At 30.8% G+C, this 23,717-nt stretch overlaps 2 protein-coding genes across 2 annotated transcripts; one reads left to right on the top strand and one right to left on the bottom strand.

Moving 5' to 3' along the window:
* Positions 1 to 348: 348 nt before the first annotated feature.
* LOC111416881 (zinc finger CCCH domain-containing protein 15 homolog) lies at positions 349 to 6,645 on the bottom strand. Its single transcript, XM_023048986.2, has 3 exons — positions 6,440 to 6,645; positions 5,910 to 6,347; positions 349 to 1,270 (listed from the first exon to the last, which is right to left on the bottom strand). Exons 1-3 carry the CDS (start codon positions 6,509 to 6,511, stop codon positions 638 to 640), a joined length of 1,143 nt encoding a protein of 380 aa, XP_022904754.1. The 5' UTR covers positions 6,512 to 6,645; the 3' UTR covers positions 349 to 637.
* Positions 6,646 to 7,028: 383 nt separating this feature from the next.
* On the top strand, positions 7,029 to 21,819 carry LOC111421470 (cell division cycle protein 27). Its single transcript, XM_023054635.2, has 5 exons — positions 7,029 to 7,209; positions 7,286 to 7,361; positions 7,423 to 7,570; positions 7,627 to 8,173; positions 19,456 to 21,819. Exons 1-5 carry the CDS (start codon positions 7,186 to 7,188, stop codon positions 21,064 to 21,066), a joined length of 2,406 nt encoding a protein of 801 aa, XP_022910403.1. The 5' UTR covers positions 7,029 to 7,185; the 3' UTR covers positions 21,067 to 21,819.
* Positions 21,820 to 23,717: the final 1,898 nt, after the last annotated feature.

The raw sequence follows: 23,717 nt of genomic DNA, 5'->3' as shown, positions 1-23,717 counted from the left end.
ATCATTTATATTATATTTGCTTCTAAAGTAAACTACATAGTTCTAGCGTTAGTTCTCATTTTAATTGTTATTCAGCTCTAGAATATTCTACATTTTTATTGAACTAAATGTGGAACTAACACTAGACCTAAAATTAGAAACATTCAGGTTTAGCCATCTTAAGAGATGTAGCTTTAAATTGTTTTGAGCATCTTCAAGCTGTTTTCTCGCTTTTACACCTTTGTACATTCATATTTTTTATCAATTTTCATTTGATATTTCCCTATTGAAGTATAAACATCTACTCCATCTTGCTCCAACATTCAATAAACTTCAAAACAAATATCCTGGTTACACATAAAGAAATGATTAGGAATTTCAGTTTATTAAAAACAAAACATTTTCTTAATTCCTAAAAACAAGCTCATCATTATTTAGAAAATATCAAAAAATGTTAATATTATTTTCCCAATTGATTTGAAAATCACATTTCTTCTGTAATTAATTAATCCACTTTATTATTATTAATTAATTAATTAATATGATGACAATTTTTTTCTTCTTGTATTTACAAAATTAAAATAATGGAGTAAAAATAATTATTAAAAATCCGATTGGGTCTCCTTAAATCTCTTTTTTTTATCAAAACCCAATTAATTCATTCACCCAGCTCTAAATCGTTCAATTCTTCATCTAACGCGTCTAAATCTTCATCAACAAAGAGGTTTTCGTTTATAGGAACAGCGGCGGCTTCGTCTTTTTTCAATCGATCTTCCGTGGCTAAAGTACCACTTCCATCGACTTCTTGAGCTTCCAACGCTAAAGCACTCAAATCCAACTCTTTGTATTCGTTTACGTCGTCGTCTTCTTCTCGGGTGTACATCTCGAAGGCTTCGTCTCCTTCGTCCATTTCGGATTCGGCGGCTAATTCCGGATTGAAACTGAACATTTCTCGCCCGGAGAGTCCCACTTGTCTTCCTGCTTTGAAATCGTTCCGTTTCTTCTCTTCCTCTTTGAGCAAAGTGTCCGCACGTTCTTGTATTTTTCGTTTTTTCCACGCTAAGAAGCTATCGAGGGTTACTCGAGTTTGATTCGGACCTAAAGCGGCTCGTTCTTTTTCGATGAGATCTTCGAGGGAGATATCGTTCTTTTTATCTTCTTTTTTCTTGTCTTTTTTAAGAACGAAACCGGGAGGAAGAGCGTGTCTGTAGATACAATTTTCCCCGGCGGGGCATTGCCAAAACCAACCGTATTTCGATTTTTCAACCGCTTCTAAGAAATGTTTGCAAATCTAAATAAAAAGAAATAAAGAAATTTAATTTAAATTATTGGGTATATATTTATGTTAAAAGAAGACTTGTCGACAAAAGGACATTAAGTGAGTGCAAATAGAAATAAACTAATGATGACGTCATTGCAAGTATGCAACCAATATCACAGTATTGGTATTGCAATCGCGTATACTGTGATATTGGTTGCATACTTGTAATGATGACGTCGGATACGATAATTAATTAACACACTGTATATAGTAGTTGTTCTTAACTATACCCAATGATCAAGCAAGAGATGGAAACGCAATAATTATAAGAGAAAATATCGAACACCACGAAAAAGTCCCCTTGCAAAAGGAGGAAATACAGTACAACAACAAGAAAGAAGATTATAAAAGTTACTTGGATACAAACAAATTTCTCTTGGGTGGCGATTTTAATGCAAAAAACACAGAATGTGGATCAGAAGTCACAACTACAAAAGGGAAAGAACTAGAGGTTGGAGCCAATTATCATTCATCAGGTAACCCAACCTACTGGCCTACTGATGCGGATAAGAGACCTGATTTATTGGACTTGTTTTTATCAAAGAAATTTTCACACAACTTTCTGGAAGTGCATGATAATTATGACCTAGCTTCGGAAAAGATTATTGAAAAGGAAACAAAACCAACCCTGACGAATGGTACAACGGATTGGGAAAGCTTTAGATTGGAATTTGAAGGAAAAATGCGGTTGAGAGTTTAACTGAACACTCAAGAACAACTGGAAGATGAAGTGGGAAACTTTGTACGATATATTCAGCGTGCAGCATGGAATAACACAAAAAAATTGAAACGTAAAACTGCTGGCAACAATTACCCTCAAGAAATTAGAAAACTAGTTGCAGAAAAAAGAAAAGCTACATTCGATAAAAGTAGATTCAATAATCTGACACAATTAAAACGAGAAATAAAGACGATAAGGGAAGTGATTATTCATTATGGAGAGCAACAAGAAAGCTCAAACGTCCTGTTACGCAAAATCGACCTCTCAGAACTGATAATGGAACGTGGGCTAATAAACAAAAAGCAGAACTATTTGCAAACCATCTAGAAAAAACTTTCCAGCCAAATGATATAAGTTCCGATTGCGAAGAGATCAAAGAATATGTTAATACTAATGAACGTATAAAACATGTAACGCCAAATGAAGTTGCTGAAAAAATTAGGAAGAAAATAATTGCAAAGAAAACACCAGGTTTTGACTTGATTACAGGAAAAATCTTAAAAAACCTCCCTAGAAAAGCAATCTTAACACTAACGTATTTAATAAACGCAACGTTTCGTTTACGGTAAGTACCTAATATGTGGAAGATTGCAGAAGTAAATACGATATCTAAGCCAAAAAATCACCATCAACCCATTTTTCATCTTTTCAATATTTCAATCTTTTCGGTTTTTCGTGAGTTTATGGAAATCTTCAATATATTCAAAGGTTTATAACGATTAAACCTGAATGTTTCTAGTTCTCGGTCTAGTGTTAGTTCTAGTGACAATGGTAGGTAGCGCTAGTTAGCACAAGAAATCACTATGTTGCATATCTTTATTGAACTAAAACTAGAACTAACACTAGACCTAGAACTAGAAAGTTTCGAAGAAACGAAACAAGAAAAGAAACGAAACGAAGAAAAGTTTCTAGAACTTTCTAGTTCTAGGTCTAGTGTTAGTTCTAGTTTTACAGTAGCACTATCACTAGAATTAACATAACACAAGACCTAAAACAAGAATCATTCGGGTTTAGCCGTCTTGAGAGATGTGCGGCTAAATCCGAATGTTTCTTGTTCTAGGTCTAGTGTTAGTTGTAGTTTTACACTAGCACTATCACTAGAACTAACACAATACCTAGAACTCCTTGTGGAATATTTTTATTGAACGAAAAGTAGAACTAACACTAGGCCCAGAATTAGAAACATTCGGGCTTAGCCGTGCATATCTTAAGACGGACGAAAACTCAAGATTGTCATAAGGACAACACCTTTTTCCAAGCAAAACTTTTCCTCTGCAAAACTACCCAATGCCTGTACTATAGCAGAAACCACGAGAGCTGGCAGTGACAGATCGCTTAAAAATGGTATGAATCAAGATATGGATGTACGACTTAGATTATTTCACCACATACATTTAAATGTAGGTTATGTTAGTAATGGAGGTTATATGTCAAACATTGTCAAAGATATTATTTAATGATTTTCCTTTCAAAGAAAACATTTTCGGCTTATGAAAACACTAACAGATTCATGACAACGCTCACAAGACGTTTCGATTTAAGGTTATAATTATAGAGTTACATCCCTTAGAAGAACAGACGTACTTTTTCGACGTGGCCATTTGAATTGTACAGCAGACATATTAAACTAATGCTATCTCTTTCTAACACACATTACTCACTAGCGGTTTGTGAACTACGTATGGCATTTGTAAGAGCGAAAAACGATGATTTACTGCCAGCTCTCGCTGAGTCTACTATATAAAGCTAAGTTGCATTGCACAGTAGTTTCGTAACTATGGTTACTGCATTTATATATTGCGACTTATACGAAATTCCCGTTATGTAGTCTGTAAATGTTGTTAGATTTCAAAAATTAATCGATTTCATTTTACGTTTTTAATAATTGTTTAATATGAATTAAATATTTTTACTCTAGTAAAATGTGTGTTTTAACTGTTTTATTAAAAATAACTTAATACTTATTAATACGGACCTGATCTCATTGATCACGGAAGGTTAAAAGGCCATTAAAACCATTAATAGAACAAAACCAACTTATTCTTGAGTATCAATTCGGATTTAGAGAAAAACATAGTAGAATTGATCAAGTACACAGAATATCTGATCTGATAGAAAAAACTCTTGAAGGAAAAAAATTCTGCTCTGCTGTATTTGCTGATTAAATAAAGTATGGCATAAAGACCTAATAAGAGTCACTGATTATGTATGGAAACGGTCGGTTATCTCCTAAAGTAAGATATCTAGCGAAAAATGTTAAGATACAAAAGTTTTGTGTTTTTTAAAATCTATTAAGGCAGTCCCAGACTAGCGAAAAATGTTGAGATACAAAACTTTCAGTGTTTTTTTAAATCTATTACAATAAAGACAAATTAAGTATACAGGGTCAGTCAAAAAGTTATGACGAAACAAAGTTACATTTTCTTTAACGGAACATTCTGTATGTTATTCCATATTTCAATTCATCTCGAAATTCTAAACAAAATTTATGTAATATATCATAAACCTAAACTTATAAACAAAATTCATGTAGTATATAATAAACCTAAACTTCTTCGTTTTCAAGATATCGAACCTTTAAAAATTTCCGAATTTATCTAATTACTGACGTAATTTATCTTTGGGCGCAAATTATTCAAACTATTTTTGTATTTTTGACGTGTTATGTCACTGCGTTGCTATGGCGATGAAAAACTTTCAAACGTAACTTGAAATTATGAATATAAACGACTAAAATATTGTTGTGTAATTTATAAGAGTGATTTTCAAAGTTCAATATCTCGAAAACGGTAAGTTTAGGTTTATGATGTGCTACATGAATTTTGTTTACAATTTCGAGATGATCGAAATATGGAATAATATACAGGGGGTGTTCCATTAAAGAAAACATAACTTTGTTTCGTCATAACTTTTTGACTGACCCTGTATACTTAATTTGTCTTTATTGTAATAGATTTAAAACAACACTGAAAGTTTTGTATCTCAAAATTTTTCGCTAGCTATCTTACTTTAGGAGATAACTGACCGTTTCCGTAGATATCAGCGATCCTGTATAAAAATAAGTAAACTATTGCCAAAACAGGATGTCCTAGAATCTTATATTACAGACCGATTATTTCGAGTCAAATACGAAAACGAATTCGCTGATGATACAGCCATAATGACTGTGGGGGATAATTTCAAGAAGCCACAACAAACTGCAAAACACATGGACGAAAAGAAAATGGAAAATTAAAATTAATGAAGGCAAGTTCGTTCATATTAACTTTATAAACAAAAAAAATTGTTCCAGTATGCAGACTCAACAAAATATCTCAGTATACACCTAGATAAAAAAAACTCATATAAAAGGGGTACATATAAAGGAAAAATTGTTAGAATTACAAATAAGAAACAGGCAATATAGCTGGTTAATTGGAAGACAATCAAAGTTATCAATAGACAATGAAATACTAATATGCAAGTATATCTTCAAACCCATATGACTGTATGGGATACAACTATGGGGATGCGCCAAAAAATGCCATATTGAAATCATACAAAGATTCCAAAATAAAGTTTGCACAAAAACATACATCTAGAGTTGACAACCACATTAATCATTAATCTTCTTTTTGAAAATGAAAACATCCAATGAAGATTAAAAAGGACTAAGCTATTTGATCTTCCCTAATGAGTAACAGTGAAATAGTGAAAAAGTAGATTAAGGTTCAGTAGTATAATTTAATAGTGTCTTCTGATAACCAATGGGCGACCAGAAGATTAGTCACTTTAGTGTTTAGTTTTTAAGAATTTAATATACCTAGACAAACTAATGGTTGGTCAATGATGACCAATTTTAATGTATATTTTAAAAAAATGATTGTTAATAAATATTATTAAACTTACAATATCAGTTGTTGGCATTTTTTTATCTTTTCCATGCTTTTTCTCAATAACCTCTTTAAGTTTGTCTTCATCCCAATTTTCCATGGTATCATCATCATCTTTGTCTCGCATATCAACGTATAAAGAACGTTTCTCTGCTTTTCTTTCTATTGATAAATCGTGGGAGAATTTGCATTTGTCTCCTTTGCCACATTGTCCTTGTTTGAAAAAGGCGCAAACGATTGATTTGGGATCAGCACCTTTTTCAATTTTTTGAGTTTGAACCGGCTTAAAGAGGGCGGCTAATTCTTTTTGATCTTTTAATTTTTTCTCTTTCTCTAATTTCTTGGCATCTTCTTTTACTGGGTGATGACCCCCTGTTTTTACTTGCTTCTCAACTTGTTGAATAAATTTTTGTTGTTTGGCCCCTTTCTTATTCTTCAAACCGAACGTTTTATCCTAAAATGATGATAAATATGAAGTTGAAATTTAATAGTCTTTGTTTCAAATAAATTAATTAAAATAGGGGGTTAAGAATGGGAATTTCTAACCTCAATAACTTTCTCTTTCTTTTTTTGCTCAGTTTTTTTACTTGGAGCTGCCGGTTTTGGTTTCGGTGGCATTTTTACATTAAATTAATTGCGAAAAAAAAATTAATAAATTAATTTAAAGCTTAATTCCATTTAATATTTAATCCACATGCACCGAATTGACCAAAATCTTGCAATATGTCAAGCACCAACTGAAATAATTTTGACAGATTTGACGCAACTCACTTCATGATAAACTTAATTTAAATCACCGAAAGAAATTTATTATACATTTAAAAAAATAAAATTAATTAATTTAATATTTAACATTTAATCCCATTTTTGTAAATTAATAAATAAGAAATTATTTTAAAACAATTTAAAAATCATTACATTCAAACGCAATCGTATGTTTATTGATTCATTATGTTGGTGCCTCTGAAAACCCCAAATCATTGACATCTCTAATAATCAATAAGTTCACCTTCACATTTTCCATCTTTATTTAATCCTAAGCTTTTATGTATTTCTATCTCTTTTTAAGATGTTGGAATCGTAAATATTTTCGGGTTAAAAACGTCGACTTTAAGATTATCGGCAAAAACAAACTATTGAAAGAAAATGGTTATTCGCTTCGAAGCACTTGTCAAGTGATATCAAATATTGTCAATATAAAACGTTTCGGACTCGATATTCCTTTAAAAACCAGTTAAAGTGGTGAAGTAATGTTCCAAGCTTATACGCAATCGTAAGTTTAAGTCTACAAAATGATTATACAGGAACCAGTGCAGGTAAGTTGAAATAGATAACCTTAAAATGGCGTTGAGATGGGTTTTTTATGATTTAAACGAGTAAATTTGGTTTTAGGCGGCGATATGGCACTGTTTGAACCACTATGATTATTCGGACGCGATTTTTCTTTCAGAGAGACTCTACGCAGAAGGTAAATTAATTGGTTTTAAAAAAAATCTGTGTCAAACTAATTTTATTTATTTCCTTTGTAGTTAAATCAGATGAAACTTTGTTTTTATTAGCCACGGCGTATTTTAGAAACAGTCAAATCGATCATGCTTACAATATCTTAAAGGACAAACATGGGTATAATCCCCAATGTAAATATTTATTTGCTAAATGTGCCTACGAATTACAAAAGTAAGTATTTGTTTTAATAATAAGGTTGTTTTTACAAATCATTAATGTTTTTTTAGATATTTTGACGCTGAAACAGTACTTTTAGAACACATTTCTTGCCCAACTAACAATTACGACGATCTGATTATGGAGTATGGTGATCAAGCAGCTTTTGTATTCCTCCTTTTAGCTAAAATAGCGATTAAGACTGAACGAAAACAAAAAGCGGTGGAAGCTTTAAAGCGGGCCTTGAAAATAAATCCATTTTTATGGTCTGGGTTTGAAGGTCTTTGTAAAATTGGTGAGAAACCGGATCCGAACGTTGTTTTCCAACTGGGGGAATTAGATAATTTATCAAAGTGCCACGGAAATAATTTAAATAATATTGAAAGCATGATTATTGCCAATACACCAAATCAGGAGAGTGTACAGTACATTATGACGCCTCCTCAAATTTTAACTAGTCCAAATCCTTCTACGAATAATCTTATTAATAAAATGTTGTTTACCCCGGAAGAAAGTAACGCCCCAAATAATATTATGTTATCTGGAATTAGTGTTTTACCCAATTCAAGGTTTAAAACGTTCAAAAATAAGATGTTGGATGATCATAATTCATCAATTGTAAGTTTATTTTAACTGTTTGAGCATGTTTGCACCTACAGTGACTTCAAAAAGTATTTGCTCACCATACATATTCAAACCAGCTGACAAAACTGGCCAGATCAAAACACAACTATTTCATTGTAAATAAAATTTATGTATTATATAAAGATGATTCAAAACTAGCATTTCAAACGAAAACTTTATGTAGAAAAAGCTATTTCAAAAAGAAATCCTCTTTTCCCATCAGTCTGCGTTTCTGAAATAGTCGAATTGAATTTATTTTGATTGAAATGGCTGTGTTTATTAAAAAAAAAAATTTATTTAAAAAAAAATGATTATAAACGTAGATAAATGTAAATACCTACATTGAAAAATAGAGCAGAAAATAAATACTATCACTGTTTAATACCCAAAATTACACTTTTGTATATTGTGGTGTATGCAAAGTATTTTTTCTGCTTCAACAGGAGTTAATCTAGAAAGGCGATCTTCATAAATTATTCCCATTTCAGAAAATGTGCGTTCGCTATAAACGCTATTTGTAGGGCTTGACAAATAATTTCGAGGTATTTTGCTTAATTTGGGATACAGTCTTCCCTGGTCTTTCGACCAAACATTGGATCAGAATTTCTGTCTATTATAGGTAAATTCAAAAATGTATTAATTTGTTGCAGAAAGTTACCGTCACTTTTTATGGCCGTTTTTCTTTCTTGGCTTGGTTTGTTGATGAACAAGTAGTACCAATAATATCATTATAGCATTCCCAAAAAGATTTGGGTTCACTTGTAGACAGTTTCTTCTTTTTTTTTTTTTGGCTATCAACTATTGCTGCTTAAAAATTCAGTACTTAATACCTTCATTTCTTTTAAAATCGTGTGTTTTGCTGTAGTTTTTAAGTGTTCTCATTGGTTTTTAGGTAGTCAAGTAATGTTGCATTCACAAAATTTTTTTTCATATACAGAGTGTCACATAAAAAAACGCCCCAAGCTGTAACTCTGTCATTTACATTCAGATTTTCATGAGCTAGATATCAAATGAAATGGTTTGATGAATACTATGATTCATGCTACAAATAAATGTTTTCCAACGTCTTCTTCCGTTTCAAGCAAATTATCAACTTTTGATTTTCAAATTGGTCTTTATGCTTTTCTTCACGTTTTTGGAGAGAACTCATTACATTAATATTAATCGTAATTTTAGCAGAGAGGAAAATTAAAACAGTTTTCGAAAATTCTCTTAAACTCACTTGTGTTATAATGTAGTGTGCCATGGAAAAAAAAAACAATTTATAACTGTCAGTTATAAGTGTGTTATAACATGTTACTGATCTTAAACTCACTTGTGTTCTAACGTAGTGTGCCATGTCAGTGACAGTTATAATATAACACACTTATAACTGACAGTTATAAATTGTTTTTTATTTTTTTTCCATGGCACCCTACATTATAACACAAGTGAGTTTAAGAGAATGTTCCTCTGCTAAAATTACGATTAATATTGATGTAATGGGTTCAAAAAAGAAATCTTTATCCAATGACGCAAAAAAGTATATACCGAGCATTTTGAAAATCAAAAGTTGACAATCGTTCTTGTCGAGCGTTCTTGTGCGACAACCTCTATATACAGGGTGTATTTTCTCTCCTAATGTACAGTAGATGTACTGTGCATCAATGGATTCAGAAAAAGAATCTCTATCCAATGACGTAGAGAAAAATATACGGAGCAATTTGGAAAACAAAAGTTGATAATTGCTTGAAACTGAAGAAGGCGTTGGAAAACATTTATTTGTAGCATGAATCATTCATCAAACCATTTCATTTAATACCTGGATCATGAAAATGTAAATGTATGTAAATGACAGAGTTACAGCTTGTTACACCCTGTATATCTCGAAATTGGAAATCGGTTGTTAAGTTTTGCACTAATGTGCCTGTTTTGCACCAGAAAATGTATTTATTGAAAAGTATTTTTGTATTATAACTACTGATGGAATAACATCTGAAATTAATGAATTTGTAGAACTTATCTGCCTAGTAATTTCTTCGAATGGTTTTATAACAAAGTGTGGTACTATTTTCTGATAAATATACAGGGTGAGTTATTAGTATCCCTGCGGTCGAGAGTTACTAAACCGTTTAAAAAACAGTAAAATATTTTATACAAAAGATGTTTGTTAGAGATTGTTTTTTATAAGATTTTGACTTATACAGGGTGTTCCATTTATGCGTAACATTTATTTTATCATATTATGAATACAACTAAATTTGTTTATACAAACGTATCTGTTACTAATTCACAGCGTTCATAGTTCCTGAGATATTCAATTGTTCTTCCAAAATGTGCCCATTACTGGATTTTTTTAAAAACGATGTAAAAACGACATTTTTTCCGATTTTGCGTTGAAACTACTTCAGACAATAGTCAAAGTCAGTAGGTAGATGATAGTATTCAAAGATATTAGATACACTATACAGGTGTTTATAAAGCTTAGTTACTTTTGATATTTTTCAAATGACTTTTTCTTAAGTTTTTTAAATGGAACACCTATATATTGTGTGCTGGTTGAATTGCTCATCAAGTTCCCTTTAATTAATGATAAGTATGTTACATGTCTAACTTTAATAGTTTATATTTTAGAGGGTTTAGTATTGTTGTAAAGTTGGTTGTTGCATATTTGTTTTTAGTTTTACCTCTTCCGTTAACGTTTTATCAAGTTTCTTATCTTCAGTTTTGTTTTCTTGACATTTCTTATATTCTTCTTCGTGGTGTCGTTTTAAATGAAATAGTAACGGATTAGTGGAATCTGCTTTTCCTTTCCCTCCTCTTGATATTGCTTGCTTGCACAATTTAGAATTAACTTTTGTTTCATTACTGTTGAAATATTGCCAAACTTTACTATTTTTAATAGATATTTTAAAATATTTTTAACATCAGGCTTTTATACACGTACATAAGGTAACACACCGCTGGTCTTAAATGGGTTTTAAATGTAGGTCTCAAGTTTTTTCTTCCAGTTCTTTATTCTTTTGCCGCCATATCATTCGTCACCCGTCGGATCCATAAATGTTAAACTTACTCTCATTCGTGAATATTACTTTGTTCCAAAACTCAAAAAATTTGTTGTATCCGGTTGAGTCTGTTGAACGTTTTGTGGCATAGATGTATTTCTTTGATTTTGATTATCCGAAGCATTTGCAAAATTAATTCGCTGATTATTTCTTTGACCATTAAATCGTCCAGTATTTGTGTAATTGTTTTGTTGATACGATCGGTTTTGATTTTGATTGTAATTGCGATTACCTCTGCCTCTGTTTCATCAATGTTGATTATTGACTTAGCTGCTTTTCTATCTCCTTCACTCTTCGAAATCGTCAAATTAACTACGAGTTCTTCGATCAGTTTACCATATTCATCTACCGACTTTTCATTTTGTCTTGATGTGTTTCTATATCTCTAATCACCTAATCAGTGATTCTACATTAGGATATGACCCTTAATTTTGCGTTTGGACTTAACCTAGTTTTTAAAACGTATTGAATTAAGATTGTTTTACCAGCCTCATCCAACATTTCTATGGCGTTAATTCATCGAGTTGTAACAGCTTCTGTATCATCCATTAATAAAAAAAAGGCATCCCCTTCGGCCGGATATCCGGTTATCCGGCCATTATGGTTAAAATTTGTGGTGCATTTCTCAAGTGATACCCTATATTGCCACATTATTGCGATATTTGATTAAAAATGAAATTAATAAGAAAGCTGATAAGATATGTCAACTTATTTGGATCCAAGATACAAAACGAACTTTTTCGGTGGTGATTTAACTAACGAATCAACTCTAAAAAGAGGATACTTTAATTAATAATTGGTGATATTTCCACAAGGATCCTTCAAGAAATGAATTTTATAGCGAATTTTCAAAATTATCGATGAAAATTGCAACATCGAAAATTTGATCAAAATTTCAAATATTGTTTTCTCAAAAACTAAAAATTATTTTTCAAAACGTGTTGCTTCATTGGAAAGAGGACACTTTTATTAACACTTTGGGAAATTTTCATGCTCATATTCCAAGAAATGGATTTTATACGAATTTATAAAACTTAATCGGCGAAATTTGCAAAATTCGAAAGAATTGACGATCATTTGAAAATTTTATTTCTCAAGAACTGAAAGTGATTTTTCAAAACGGCTTTTTGTATTAAAAAGAGGATACTTTAATTAATAATTGGTGATATTTCCACAAGGATCCTTCAAGAAATTAATTTTATAGCGAATTTTGAAAATTATCGATGAAAATTGTAACATCGAGAATTAGATCAAAACTTCAAATATTGTTTTCTCAAAAACTAAAAGTTATTTTTCAAAACCTGTTAGTTCATTGGAAAGAGGATACTTTTATTAATACTTTGGAAAATTTTCATGCTCATATTCCAAGAACTGGATTTTATACGAATTTTTGAAACTTAATCGGCGAAAATTGCAAAATTCGAAAAAATTGTCGATCATTTCAAAATTTTATTTCTCAAGAACTGAAAGTGATTTTTCAAAACGGCTTTTTGTATTAAAAAGAGGATACTTTAATTAATAATTGATGATATTTTCACAAGGATCATTCAAGAAATTAATTTTATAACGAATTTTGAAAATTATCGATGAAAATTGTAACATGGCAAATTTGATCAAAACTTCAAATATTGTTTTCTCAAAAACTAAAAGTTATTTTTCAAAACGTGGTGGTTCATTGGAAAGAGGACACTTTTATTAACACTTTGGAAAATTTTCATACTCATATTCCAAGAACTGGATTTTATACGAATTTATAAAACTTAATCGGCGAAAATTGCAAAATTCGAAAAAATTGTCGATCATTTCAAAATTTTATTTCTCAAGAACTGAAAGTGATTTTTCAAAACGGCTTTTTGTATTAAAAAGAGGATACTTTAATTAATAATTGGTGATATTTCCACAAGGATCCTTCAAGAAATTAATTTTATAGCGAATTTTGAAAATTATCGATGAAAATTGTAACATCGAAAATTTGATCAAAACTTCAAATATTGTTTTCTCAAAAACTAAAAGTTATTTTTCAAAACGTGTTGGTTTATTGGAAAGAGGACACTTTTATTAACACTTTGGGAAATTTTCATACTCATATTTCAAGAAATGGATTTTATACGAATTTATAAAACTTAATCGGCGAAATTGGCAAAATTCGAAAAAATTTACGATCACTTCAAAATTTTATTTCTCAAGAACTGAAAATGATTTTTCAAAACGGCTTTTTGTATTAAAAAGAGGATACTTTAATTAATAATTGGTGATATTTCCACAAGGATCTTTCTAGAAATGAATTTTATAGCGAATTTTGAAAATTATCGATGAAAATTGTAACATCGCAAATTTGATCAAAACTTCAAATATTGTTTTCTCAAAAACTAAAAGTTATTTTTCAAAACGTGGTGGTTCATTGGAAAGAGGACACTTTTATTAACACTTTGGAAAATTTTCATACTCATATTCCAAGAACTGGATTTTATACGAATTTATAAAACTTAATCGGCGAAAATTGCAAAATTCGAAAAAATTGTCGATCATTTCAAAATTTTATTTCTCAAGAACTGAAAGTGATTTTTCAAAACGGCTTTTTGTATTAAAAAGAGGATACTTTAATTAATAATTGGTGATATTTCCACAAGGATCCTTCAAGAAATTAATTTTATAGCGAATTTTGAAAATTATCGATGAAAATTGTAACATCGAAAATTTGATCAAAACTTCAAATATTGTTTTCTCAAAAACTAAAAGTTATTTTTCAAAACGTGTTGGTTTATTGGAAAGAGGACACTTTTATTAACACTTTGGGAAATTTTCATACTCATATTTCAAGAAATGGATTTTATACGAATTTATAAAACTTAATCGGCGAAATTGGCAAAATTCGAAAAAATTTACGATCACTTCAAAATTTTATTTCTCAAGAACTGAAAATGATTTTTCAAAACGGCTTTTTGTATTAAAAAGAGGATACTTTAATTAATAATTGGTGATATTTCCACAAGGATCTTTCTAGAAATGAATTTTATAGCGAATTTTGAAAATTATCGATGAAAATTGTAACATCGCAAATTTGATCAAAACTTCAAATATTGTTTTCTAAAAAACTAAACGTTATTTTTCAAAACGTGGTGGTTCATTGGAAAGAGGACACTTTTATTAACACTTTGGGAAATTTTCATACTCATATTCCAAGAACTGGATTTTATACGAATTTATAAAACATAATCGGCGAAAATTGCAAAATTCGAAAAAATTGTCGATCATTTCAAAATTTTGTTTCTCAAGAACTGAAAGTGATTTTGCAAAACGGCTTTTTGTATTAAAAAGAGGATACTTTAATTAATAATTGGTGATATTTCCACAAGGATCCTTCAAGAAATGCATTTTATAGCGAATTTTGAAAATTATCGATGAAAATTGCAACATCGAAAATTTGATCAAAATTTCAAATATTGTTTTCTCAAAAACTAAAAGTTATTTTTCAAAACGTGTTGGTTCATTGGAAAGAGGACACTTTTATTAACACTTTGGAAAATTTTCATGCTCATATTCCAAGAACTGGATTTTATACGAATTTTTGAAACGTAATCGGCGAAAATTGCAAAATTCGAAAAAATTGTCGATCATTTCAAAATTTTATTTCTCAAGAACAGAAAGTGATTTTTCAAAACGGCTTTTTGTATTAAAAAGAGGATACTTTAATTAATAATTGGCGATATTTCCACAAGGATCCTTCAAGAAATGAATTTTATAGCAAATTTTGAAAATTATAATATCGAAAATTTGATCAAAACTTCAAATATTGTTTTCTCAAAAACTAAAAGTTATTTTTCAAAACGTGTTGGTTCATTGGAAAGAGGACACTTTTATTAACACTTTGGGAAATTTTCATACTCATATTCTAAGAAATGGATTTTATACGAATTTTTAAAACTTAATCGGCGAAATTTGCAAAATTCGAAAAAATTGTCGATCATTTCAAAATTTTATTTCTCAAGAACTGAAAGTGATTTTTCAAAACGGCTTTTTGTATTAAAAGGAGGATACTTTAATTAATAATTGGTGATATTTCCACAAGGATCCTTCAAGAAATGCATGTTATAGCGAATTTTGAAAATTATCTAACATCGAAAATTTGATCAAAACTTCAAATATTGTTTTATCAAAAACTAAAAGTTATTTTTCAAAACGTGTTGGTTTATTGGAAAGAGGACACTTTTATTAACACTTTGGGAAATTTTCATACTCATATTCCAAGAAATGGATTTTATTTATTATGTTATGTTATAATAAATGAATTACAACCGAAGAGAAGAAAACTAGACGAAACTGCAACAAGGGATTTCATACATATATCGTATTGAGATAGTCTTTTGAGAAAAGTCCTATTGGGGTTGAACTTGATTATTATCTATAGTGTTCAACACCTAAAAGAGATACTAATTCCTGCGAATGGTAGAGTACTAAGTAATACGTTTTTAATATCTGTCCAAAGACGGATAGTTGCCGGATATCCGTTCCACCACTAGTTACTGAATTACTATTACCTCTATCTACCGATTGGTAACTTTAATTTTAGGAGATACACCCAACACGAACGTACGTATAAGTATACGTGTGTGTGTATATTCGGTGTCGTTAAGTGGGGCATAAACAAGCGTAGGGGTAATGCACAAATTGAGTCGTTCATAGATTGTTGAGAGGCGAAGTTAGTCGCATCGCTTTGCAGTTAACCCTAGCAAAAAAAAACTAAGATGTTGTTTACTGTAGCGGAAAAGGTACAGATTATAAAATGGTTTTATCGTGGCAATTCTGAAGCCCAAATAATTAATTTGTTTCCCGTGGCCTATGAAAACAGATCAATTCCTAGTCGCGGAACAATTTCAAATATTATTAAAAACTTTGAGCGACATGGATGTGTGTCTCCACAGAAACACAAATTACGAAGGTATGTGCTGATGTTGAACGCAATAAAAATCAGTCAAGCAGACAAGTTGCGGAGACGTTTGCTATCAGCCATGTTGCCGTCCTAAAAACATTAAAGAAACACGGGTACAGGTCGTACAAGGTACAAAAAAGTCAGGACGATAATATTACAAGGGCGGAATTTTGCTTTACTATGATGGAAATGGCCAACGGAAATGTTGATTTTATAAAAAACATTTTATTTACCGATGAATCTACATTTCCTTTGCATGGTCGGCATAATCCCAGCGTTGCTCGATATTGGAGTCGTGACAATGAACACAAAGTTTATGCGGCTCGTACACAATATCCCCAAAAATTAAATGTTTGGGCTGGCTTAGTAGGTGACCATATTATCGGTCCTTTTTTCATAGAAGGAAATTTAAATGGTCATAAGTATTTAAACATTTTGCAAAATGACGTAATCCCATCGCTTCAACAATTAGACAATGTTCAATTTGGAAGTATCTGGTTCCAACAAGATGGTTGCCCGGCTCACAACAGCCGGCAAGTTAAAGAGTATCTTAACGCACAATTTCCAAATCGTGTAATATCTATTTGCGGAACGTTAACTTGGCCGCCTAGATCACCAGATTTAGCCCCAAATGATTTTTTTCTATGGGGATATTTAAAATCGAAAATTTATGGTTTTGATGAAGAAAGGACAACCAATCTGGATGACTTACAAACAAAAATTCGCAATTGTATACAGGATATTAGTCCCGATATACTAGCGAATGTAAGGCGAACTTTTTACGATAGATTGGGCTATTGTTTAGCACAGAATGGTGGTTTATTTGAACACCTATTATAAAAAATATTTTATTTTTATAGTTTTTTGTTTTATTTGTTGTTTTACAAAGTTTATTTCAGTTACTTACGAATTGTTTTTATTTTTAGAATTAAGAATTTGCTTTGTCTTATTTGAATTTCATTTATTATATTAGTTATTATTTTTATAATATTTCTTATCATTGAACGATGTCAAACGACTGACTGCTCTCCGATCCACTACTCTTGCGATTCCCCTCCCACAAACATACTCCGCGCGCATATGCACACACACAAGTATACTTATACGTACGTCCGTGTTGGGTGTATCTCCTAAAATTAAAGTTACCAATCGGTATACAGGTGTCTCAGCGAGATCGGTCATTAGACGTTTCTGGAGTTCTGGCTAAAATAAAAATTTGAGAATTCAGACTTAAGTATTATCAATTACGTTCTCTTCGTCTAAAATATTTTTAGATTTCTAGCTCTTCTGTTTATACCGGAAGTCGTCACCTACTTTATTTTTTTAAATGGAACACCCTGTATATTTTTACATATTTTGATTTGTCTGTTTTGAAGGTTTATAAATAACTTTACTTTTTGCAATTTGATTCGGCCGTTCTCGAGTTATTCGAATTTTTCTAGAAAAATCTGCTCCAGCAGACATTTGTTCAAAAAATCATAGAACACTAGTTTTTTGAGATATCAATTTAGGATTCAGAACATGCTTAAACAACATTATGGAGTATGTTTTGGTGCTGAGAATAGCTGTCTAGATCGTTTGGTCACTTTACTATGACACGTTAACTTTTCGAAATTTGGAAGCACCATAACTTCATTTTTTTAAATGGCACCCCCCATATTTTATTACTTGGTCGTCTTCGGCGTCTCATTTTACATCTTTTATACTCCATATGTCCTATGCCTAACATTAATAGTTTGAGAAATAATTAGGGTTTTTTGAAAAATGCTCACATATCATATCAATATTAACCTAGTGTGCCATGGAAAACAAATGTTTAATGACTTATTGATAAACGTCAAAGTCTGATTTTCGTTGATTGATGCTTGTGAGTTTAAAACCAGTTAAAATGGATATTAATAACGTAAATAATGTTTATACAAATGAAGAAATCCATAATTTATTTTTTGTGGACGAAAAGTGCGACAAAGTTCTTAGTAGAACTTGCAGAATGTTTAATGAAAATTATCCACATTTATCTCCGATGACAAAAGGTAAATTTAGAGGAATAGAAGCAAATTTTTTGCATTTTGGACGAATTAATCACGTGTTAAACTGACCAAAAAATGTAATAGATAATGCAACGGAAGAGGTGAATACCTTGGCTTATTTCGAGCCCAGTTCCAACACCTCAATTCGAGCTGCCAAAGAAGATCTGGGAATCATACTACGAACTTTGTCGCGCTTTTCATGTATAAAAAATAAATTAAGAATTTCTTGATTTGTGTAAATATTACTTCCGTTATTGTTATCGATTTTAACTCTTTTCAGTACTAATATTAAGGGACCTAACAGATAATTATTAGCTCACATGCATTCTAAGTGACGTAAACAAGTGAGTCTTTGACAAGAACTCATTGAGAAGGCTTGTTTTTCATGGCACACTAGGCTAAATATCCATATGATATGTGTGCATTTTTCAAAAAACCCTAATTATCTCCCAAACTATTAATGTTAGATATGGGACATATGGGATATAAAAGATGTAGAATGAGACACCGAAGACGACTAAGTAATAAAATATGGGGGTGCCATTTAAAAAAATGAAGTTATGGTACTTCCAAATTTCGAGAAGTTAACGTGCCATAGTAAAGTGACCTAACGTTCTAGACAGCCGTTCTCGGCACCAGAACATACTCCATCATGTTGCTTAAGCATGTTCTGAATCCTAAAGTGATATCTCAAAAATCGATTGTTCTCTGATTTTTTGAACAAATGTCTGCTGGAGCAGATTTTTCTAGAAAAATTCGAATAACTCGAGAACGGCCGAATCAAATTGCAAAAGGTAAAGTAATTTATAAACCTTGAAAACAGACAAATCCAAATATGTAAAAATATACAGGTGTTCCATTTAAAAAAATAAAGTTGGTGGCGACTTCCGGTATAACCGGAAGTGTAAGAAATCTGAAAATATTTTAGTCGAAGAGATCGTAATTAATAATACTTCAGTCTGAATTCTCAAATTTTTATTTTTGCCAGGACCCTAGAAACGTCTAATGACCGGTCTCGCTGAGACACCCTGTATATAACTAACCCTTCGGCTACACCTAACTCAATTTTCTTTTTTCTATCTATCAATATATCCCCAACGTCTCTTTGTATTATAATAAATATTTTCTGTTATAATTTATTTTATTTTTATCAAACTAATAAAGCGAATACGCATGGTGAGCGAATAGTTTTTGGAGTCACGTTAGGTCATTTTTGACTACAAGGTTAAATATAAATTTTAACCTTTAATTAATTAAAATTTTATTTTATAGATTAGCCCAAGTTTTGGTACATTAATCGATCGTGACGATAACAACAGCCCCACGTTAAATCAATCGACCTTAAACGAAACGAAATCGTTTACGAAAAAAGTTCGAAACTTCATAAATCGTAAAGAACCAGTTTTACAAAACAGTAAAACAGCTTTTAATTTATCTCGAAACGTTGCAAACACAATTCCGATTTCGCCCAGCACTCCGGCGCCGATTGCAGCCGGTCAAAACGTTCGTAGAAGCTCCCGATTATTTAGCAGTAGTTACTCGGTGAAAGAAAATAATAAATCCCCGAATCGGAATAAATTCGCCCCTCCGAAATCGCCAAGTAGAAAAACGAAACAACGTCTAGCCAAATGTAGTTTAAACGATTTTAACGCGTATAACTTAAAGAAAGAGAAGTCTTCAACGGTTACTTCAACGGAAAATAAAAGTGTTATTAATAATAATGGAAATATTACAGCTACGCAAATACAAAAACAAAGCGCGGAAGGTTTGATGTGTTTATTAAGAAACATCGGGCAAGGTTATTTATATTTAAAACAATTTAATTGTAAAGCTGCGATAAATGAATTTCAACAATTACCACCGCATCAATACAACACATTTTGGGTACATTCGATGATGGGGTTAGCTTATTTTGAAATGACGGATTACGAAAATTGCGTTAAATTATTCGGCGATATTCGATCGAAAGAACCTTTTCGAATTAGTTACATGGATATTTATTCAACGGCTTTATGGCACTTACAAAGAGAAGTTGCACTCTCAGCGCTTGCCCAAGATTTAGTTCAATTAAATAAAAATAATCCCGTTACATGGATCGTAAGCGGAAATTGTTTTTCGTTACATAAAGAACACGATACCGCAATTAAATTTTTACATCGAGCCGTTCAAGTCGATCCGAATTTCCCATACGCTTACACATTACTTGGACACGAATACATAATGACCGAAGAATTAGATAAAGCTTTGAGTTGTTATCGGAACGCGATTCGATTAGATCCGAGGCATTACAACGCGTGGTTTGGTATTGGTACGATTTATTCGAAACAAGAACGTTTTCATCTCGCTGAGTATCATTATAACATGGCTTTATCGATAAACACGTTTAGTTCGGTTATTTTATGCCATATCGGTGTTGTTCAACACGCTCAAAAAAAATCCGAATTAGCGCTACAATCGTTTAATATGGCGATTAAAAATAACCCGAAAAACGCGTTGTGTAAATTTCATCGCGGTACGATTTATTTTGCAATGGGAAAATTAGATGAAGCTTTAAGGGAATTAGAAGAATTGAAAGAAATCGTTCCGACGGAATCTTTGGTTTATTATTTGATCGGGAAGGTTCATAAAAAGAGGGGGAATAACGATTTAGCTTTAATGTATTTCAGTTGGGCGACCGATTTAGACCCAAAAGGGGCGAGTAGTCAAATTAAGGAAGCGTTTGATCCGTCGATTGGACGTGGAGTTGATATTGATTCGCCTCTTTACCCCGCTGATCCTCAGGAGGATTCGCCAACAACGGAAAGTAATAATTCGGGTCAACAAAGAGAACCTATTGTTGCTATGGCAGGTTATAATTATGACAGTGATAGTGATAGTCTTTAAAATTTAATAAAAAAAAACGAAAATAAAATTATTAAAAAATTAAATTAATTAAATGAGATTTTTTTTATTTAAATACTTTTTTTATGGGTGATTTTTATTTTTTTTAAATTTTTGATTGAAATTGTACACCCTGTAGAGTGAATAAGATTTTTTTTATATACAAATTAAAGAAATATTAATCCTTTTCTCGGCGTACTTATGTAACCATAACTAATGTATATTAAACGTGTAAAACTAAAGATTAATATTAGTGAAGAATAAAAAAAAAATAGTTTTTTGTGACTATTTTGCATTGAATGAAACGAAAAACGAGTTAAAACAAACGCTTTTTGGTTACACTTAATTGTTTTCGTGAAGTGTGAAGAAAGGATTTAGCGGATAATTTATAAATTAATATTAAATAAGGGATGCGTGTTGTAATTATTACGTTTAACGGAACAGAAACAGATGCAAATATTTCACAATTTGTAGATGTACATGTCGACTGAATCATTATTTTTTATTGTTTAATTATTATAACAAATATATTTTTTTTTATGTACATTTTTTTCGATGTTTTATATTTATGTTTTCGTTTTATTTCCTTCAATATTTTTATACATACATTATACAATCCCCGAAATACAATATAATTGTTTATTTCTTTCTCTCAAACTGTTAATTTTGTCAAACGATATTTAATCTTAAGGATGTATATATGTTTATTTACTAAATTTAAATCAAATATAAAAAATATATATATGTAAAATTGTGTACTGATATTTTATTCTTAATCTCAACATAATAATAAACACCTTAACATTCTACTTCAACAAGTAGTGAGAAAAGTGCTTCTTAATAGTACTTAGCGCAGAAAATAAAGCATTTGGAAAACATTCAAGATCATGAACCCAAGGAATAAATTTTGGAATACTTAAAATGTTTACTTCTACAAATGTTAATTTACAGCAATTTCTGTAATTTAGTAGTCGTTTTAGAGAAGTTTCTATACAATTCTTTAGAAATAATTCGCTCACGATCCAATAAAACGGGGAAAGCTTTCAGGTAGTTACAGTGAGGATTGAGATAAATTGATTAAGAAGTGTTAGCAAGTACATCTCAAACTTTAAAAGAAAATTGCTGAGAAACTCGATTAGTTTTCACGAATCATATTATGCTGCGTCATCTGATGAGACTACAACGATGTCAGAGAAAAGAAAAGTCACTAGACTGCTGGAAAATTTTTGACGTAGGAAAGACATTTAAGTTTTTGTAGTAACTGGTCACTTTGTCGTTAACAGTATATACAGGTGTCTCACGTAACTGGTTCGTTATAACTTTTTCAGGTTCCACTATTCGTAGAGATTTGAAATTTTGAGCATGGGTTGTTCATTCAATTTGTTTTTATTACACCCTTTAATTGCACGTAAAAAAATAATAGTAATTGTGTCAATTTAGAGTTTCCTTGCTGTTGTTATGTTATGAACGTATCCCCCCGTAAAGGCCTTGCTGTGACGTCATTGGGAGAATTGACATTTCTATATTTTTATTTATACAGTGTATTTCACTTAAGAAGCAATATACAAAAATATGAAAATATTAAAAAAAAAAGAATAAAATTTAAAAGAAATTAAAATATGAAGCGAAATATTAAGTTATAATTTTATTATTGTTAGGTTATCCAACTTGACTCGGTTACCATGGTGATTAAGATCCAAATATTGCAGGTGCTTGTCAAAATTGAAATTGAATTTAAGTGTTTTTAAGGAAAAAGTCTTATTTAATTGGTTTAAAAGGCTGTATTTAACTCAAAATTGATTTATCCAGGGTGTTATTAACAAGGTAAGTGGATTAAATCAAAAAAAGATATTTTTAATTTATTTCACTTAATTAGAATCGATTTAAATTAACTACAATTAACGAATTTGTTTTGAATGCGAGATAATCGTAAAGAATTCGAATTGTTTTAAAATTAAGTTAGAATTGATAAAAAAATCGGAATTATTATTTTAAGGTTATCCAACTTGACTCGGTTACCATGGTGATTAAGATCGAAAGTTGCTTGTCAAAATTGACGTTGAATTTGAGTTTTTTTAATGAAAAGTACATAATTGGATTTAAAGGTTGTATTTAATTCAAAATGGGTAAATGGATGAAATTATAAGCAAGGCAAGTGGATTAAAGTGGAATTTAGGGTTTAATTTTATTATGATATTCGTAATCTTCATAAAATAACCTTTAAAGTGAGTAAAAACTTGACGCATTTATCTCAAAAAACAAAAAAGTTCGAACTTTCAACTTTTAATTTTGACATATTTGTCAACTTCATAAAAAATCCTTTAAAATGAGTCTAAACTTGACATATTTAACTTTAATATTAATGGAAATACAATCACTTCCGGTTTGAAACGTCAACGTCAATTTTGACATATTTGTCATCTTCATTAACACCCATATAAAATGAGTCCAAACATGACGCACTTATGTCAAAAAACAAAAAAGATAGAATAAAAAATGTTAAACCCGAAGTTAGCAACAATGAAGATAGCAATTTAATTTTTAAGTATTAATACCAACCTTATTTTTTTTTTTTTTTATTATATTTTTGTTTTTGTGACAAATATTAAGACATTTTATAAAAATTAAGAGTATGTCAAAATGACATTGACATT

Source organism: Onthophagus taurus, chromosome 1 (genome assembly GCF_036711975.1).
Source record: "Onthophagus taurus isolate NC chromosome 1, IU_Otau_3.0, whole genome shotgun sequence".
In the NCBI taxonomy this organism is placed as follows: domain Eukaryota; kingdom Metazoa; phylum Arthropoda; class Insecta; order Coleoptera; family Scarabaeidae; genus Onthophagus; species Onthophagus taurus.
The sequence above is the reverse complement of the archived record's forward strand: the minus strand, read 5'-3'. Positions and strand labels throughout refer to the sequence as shown.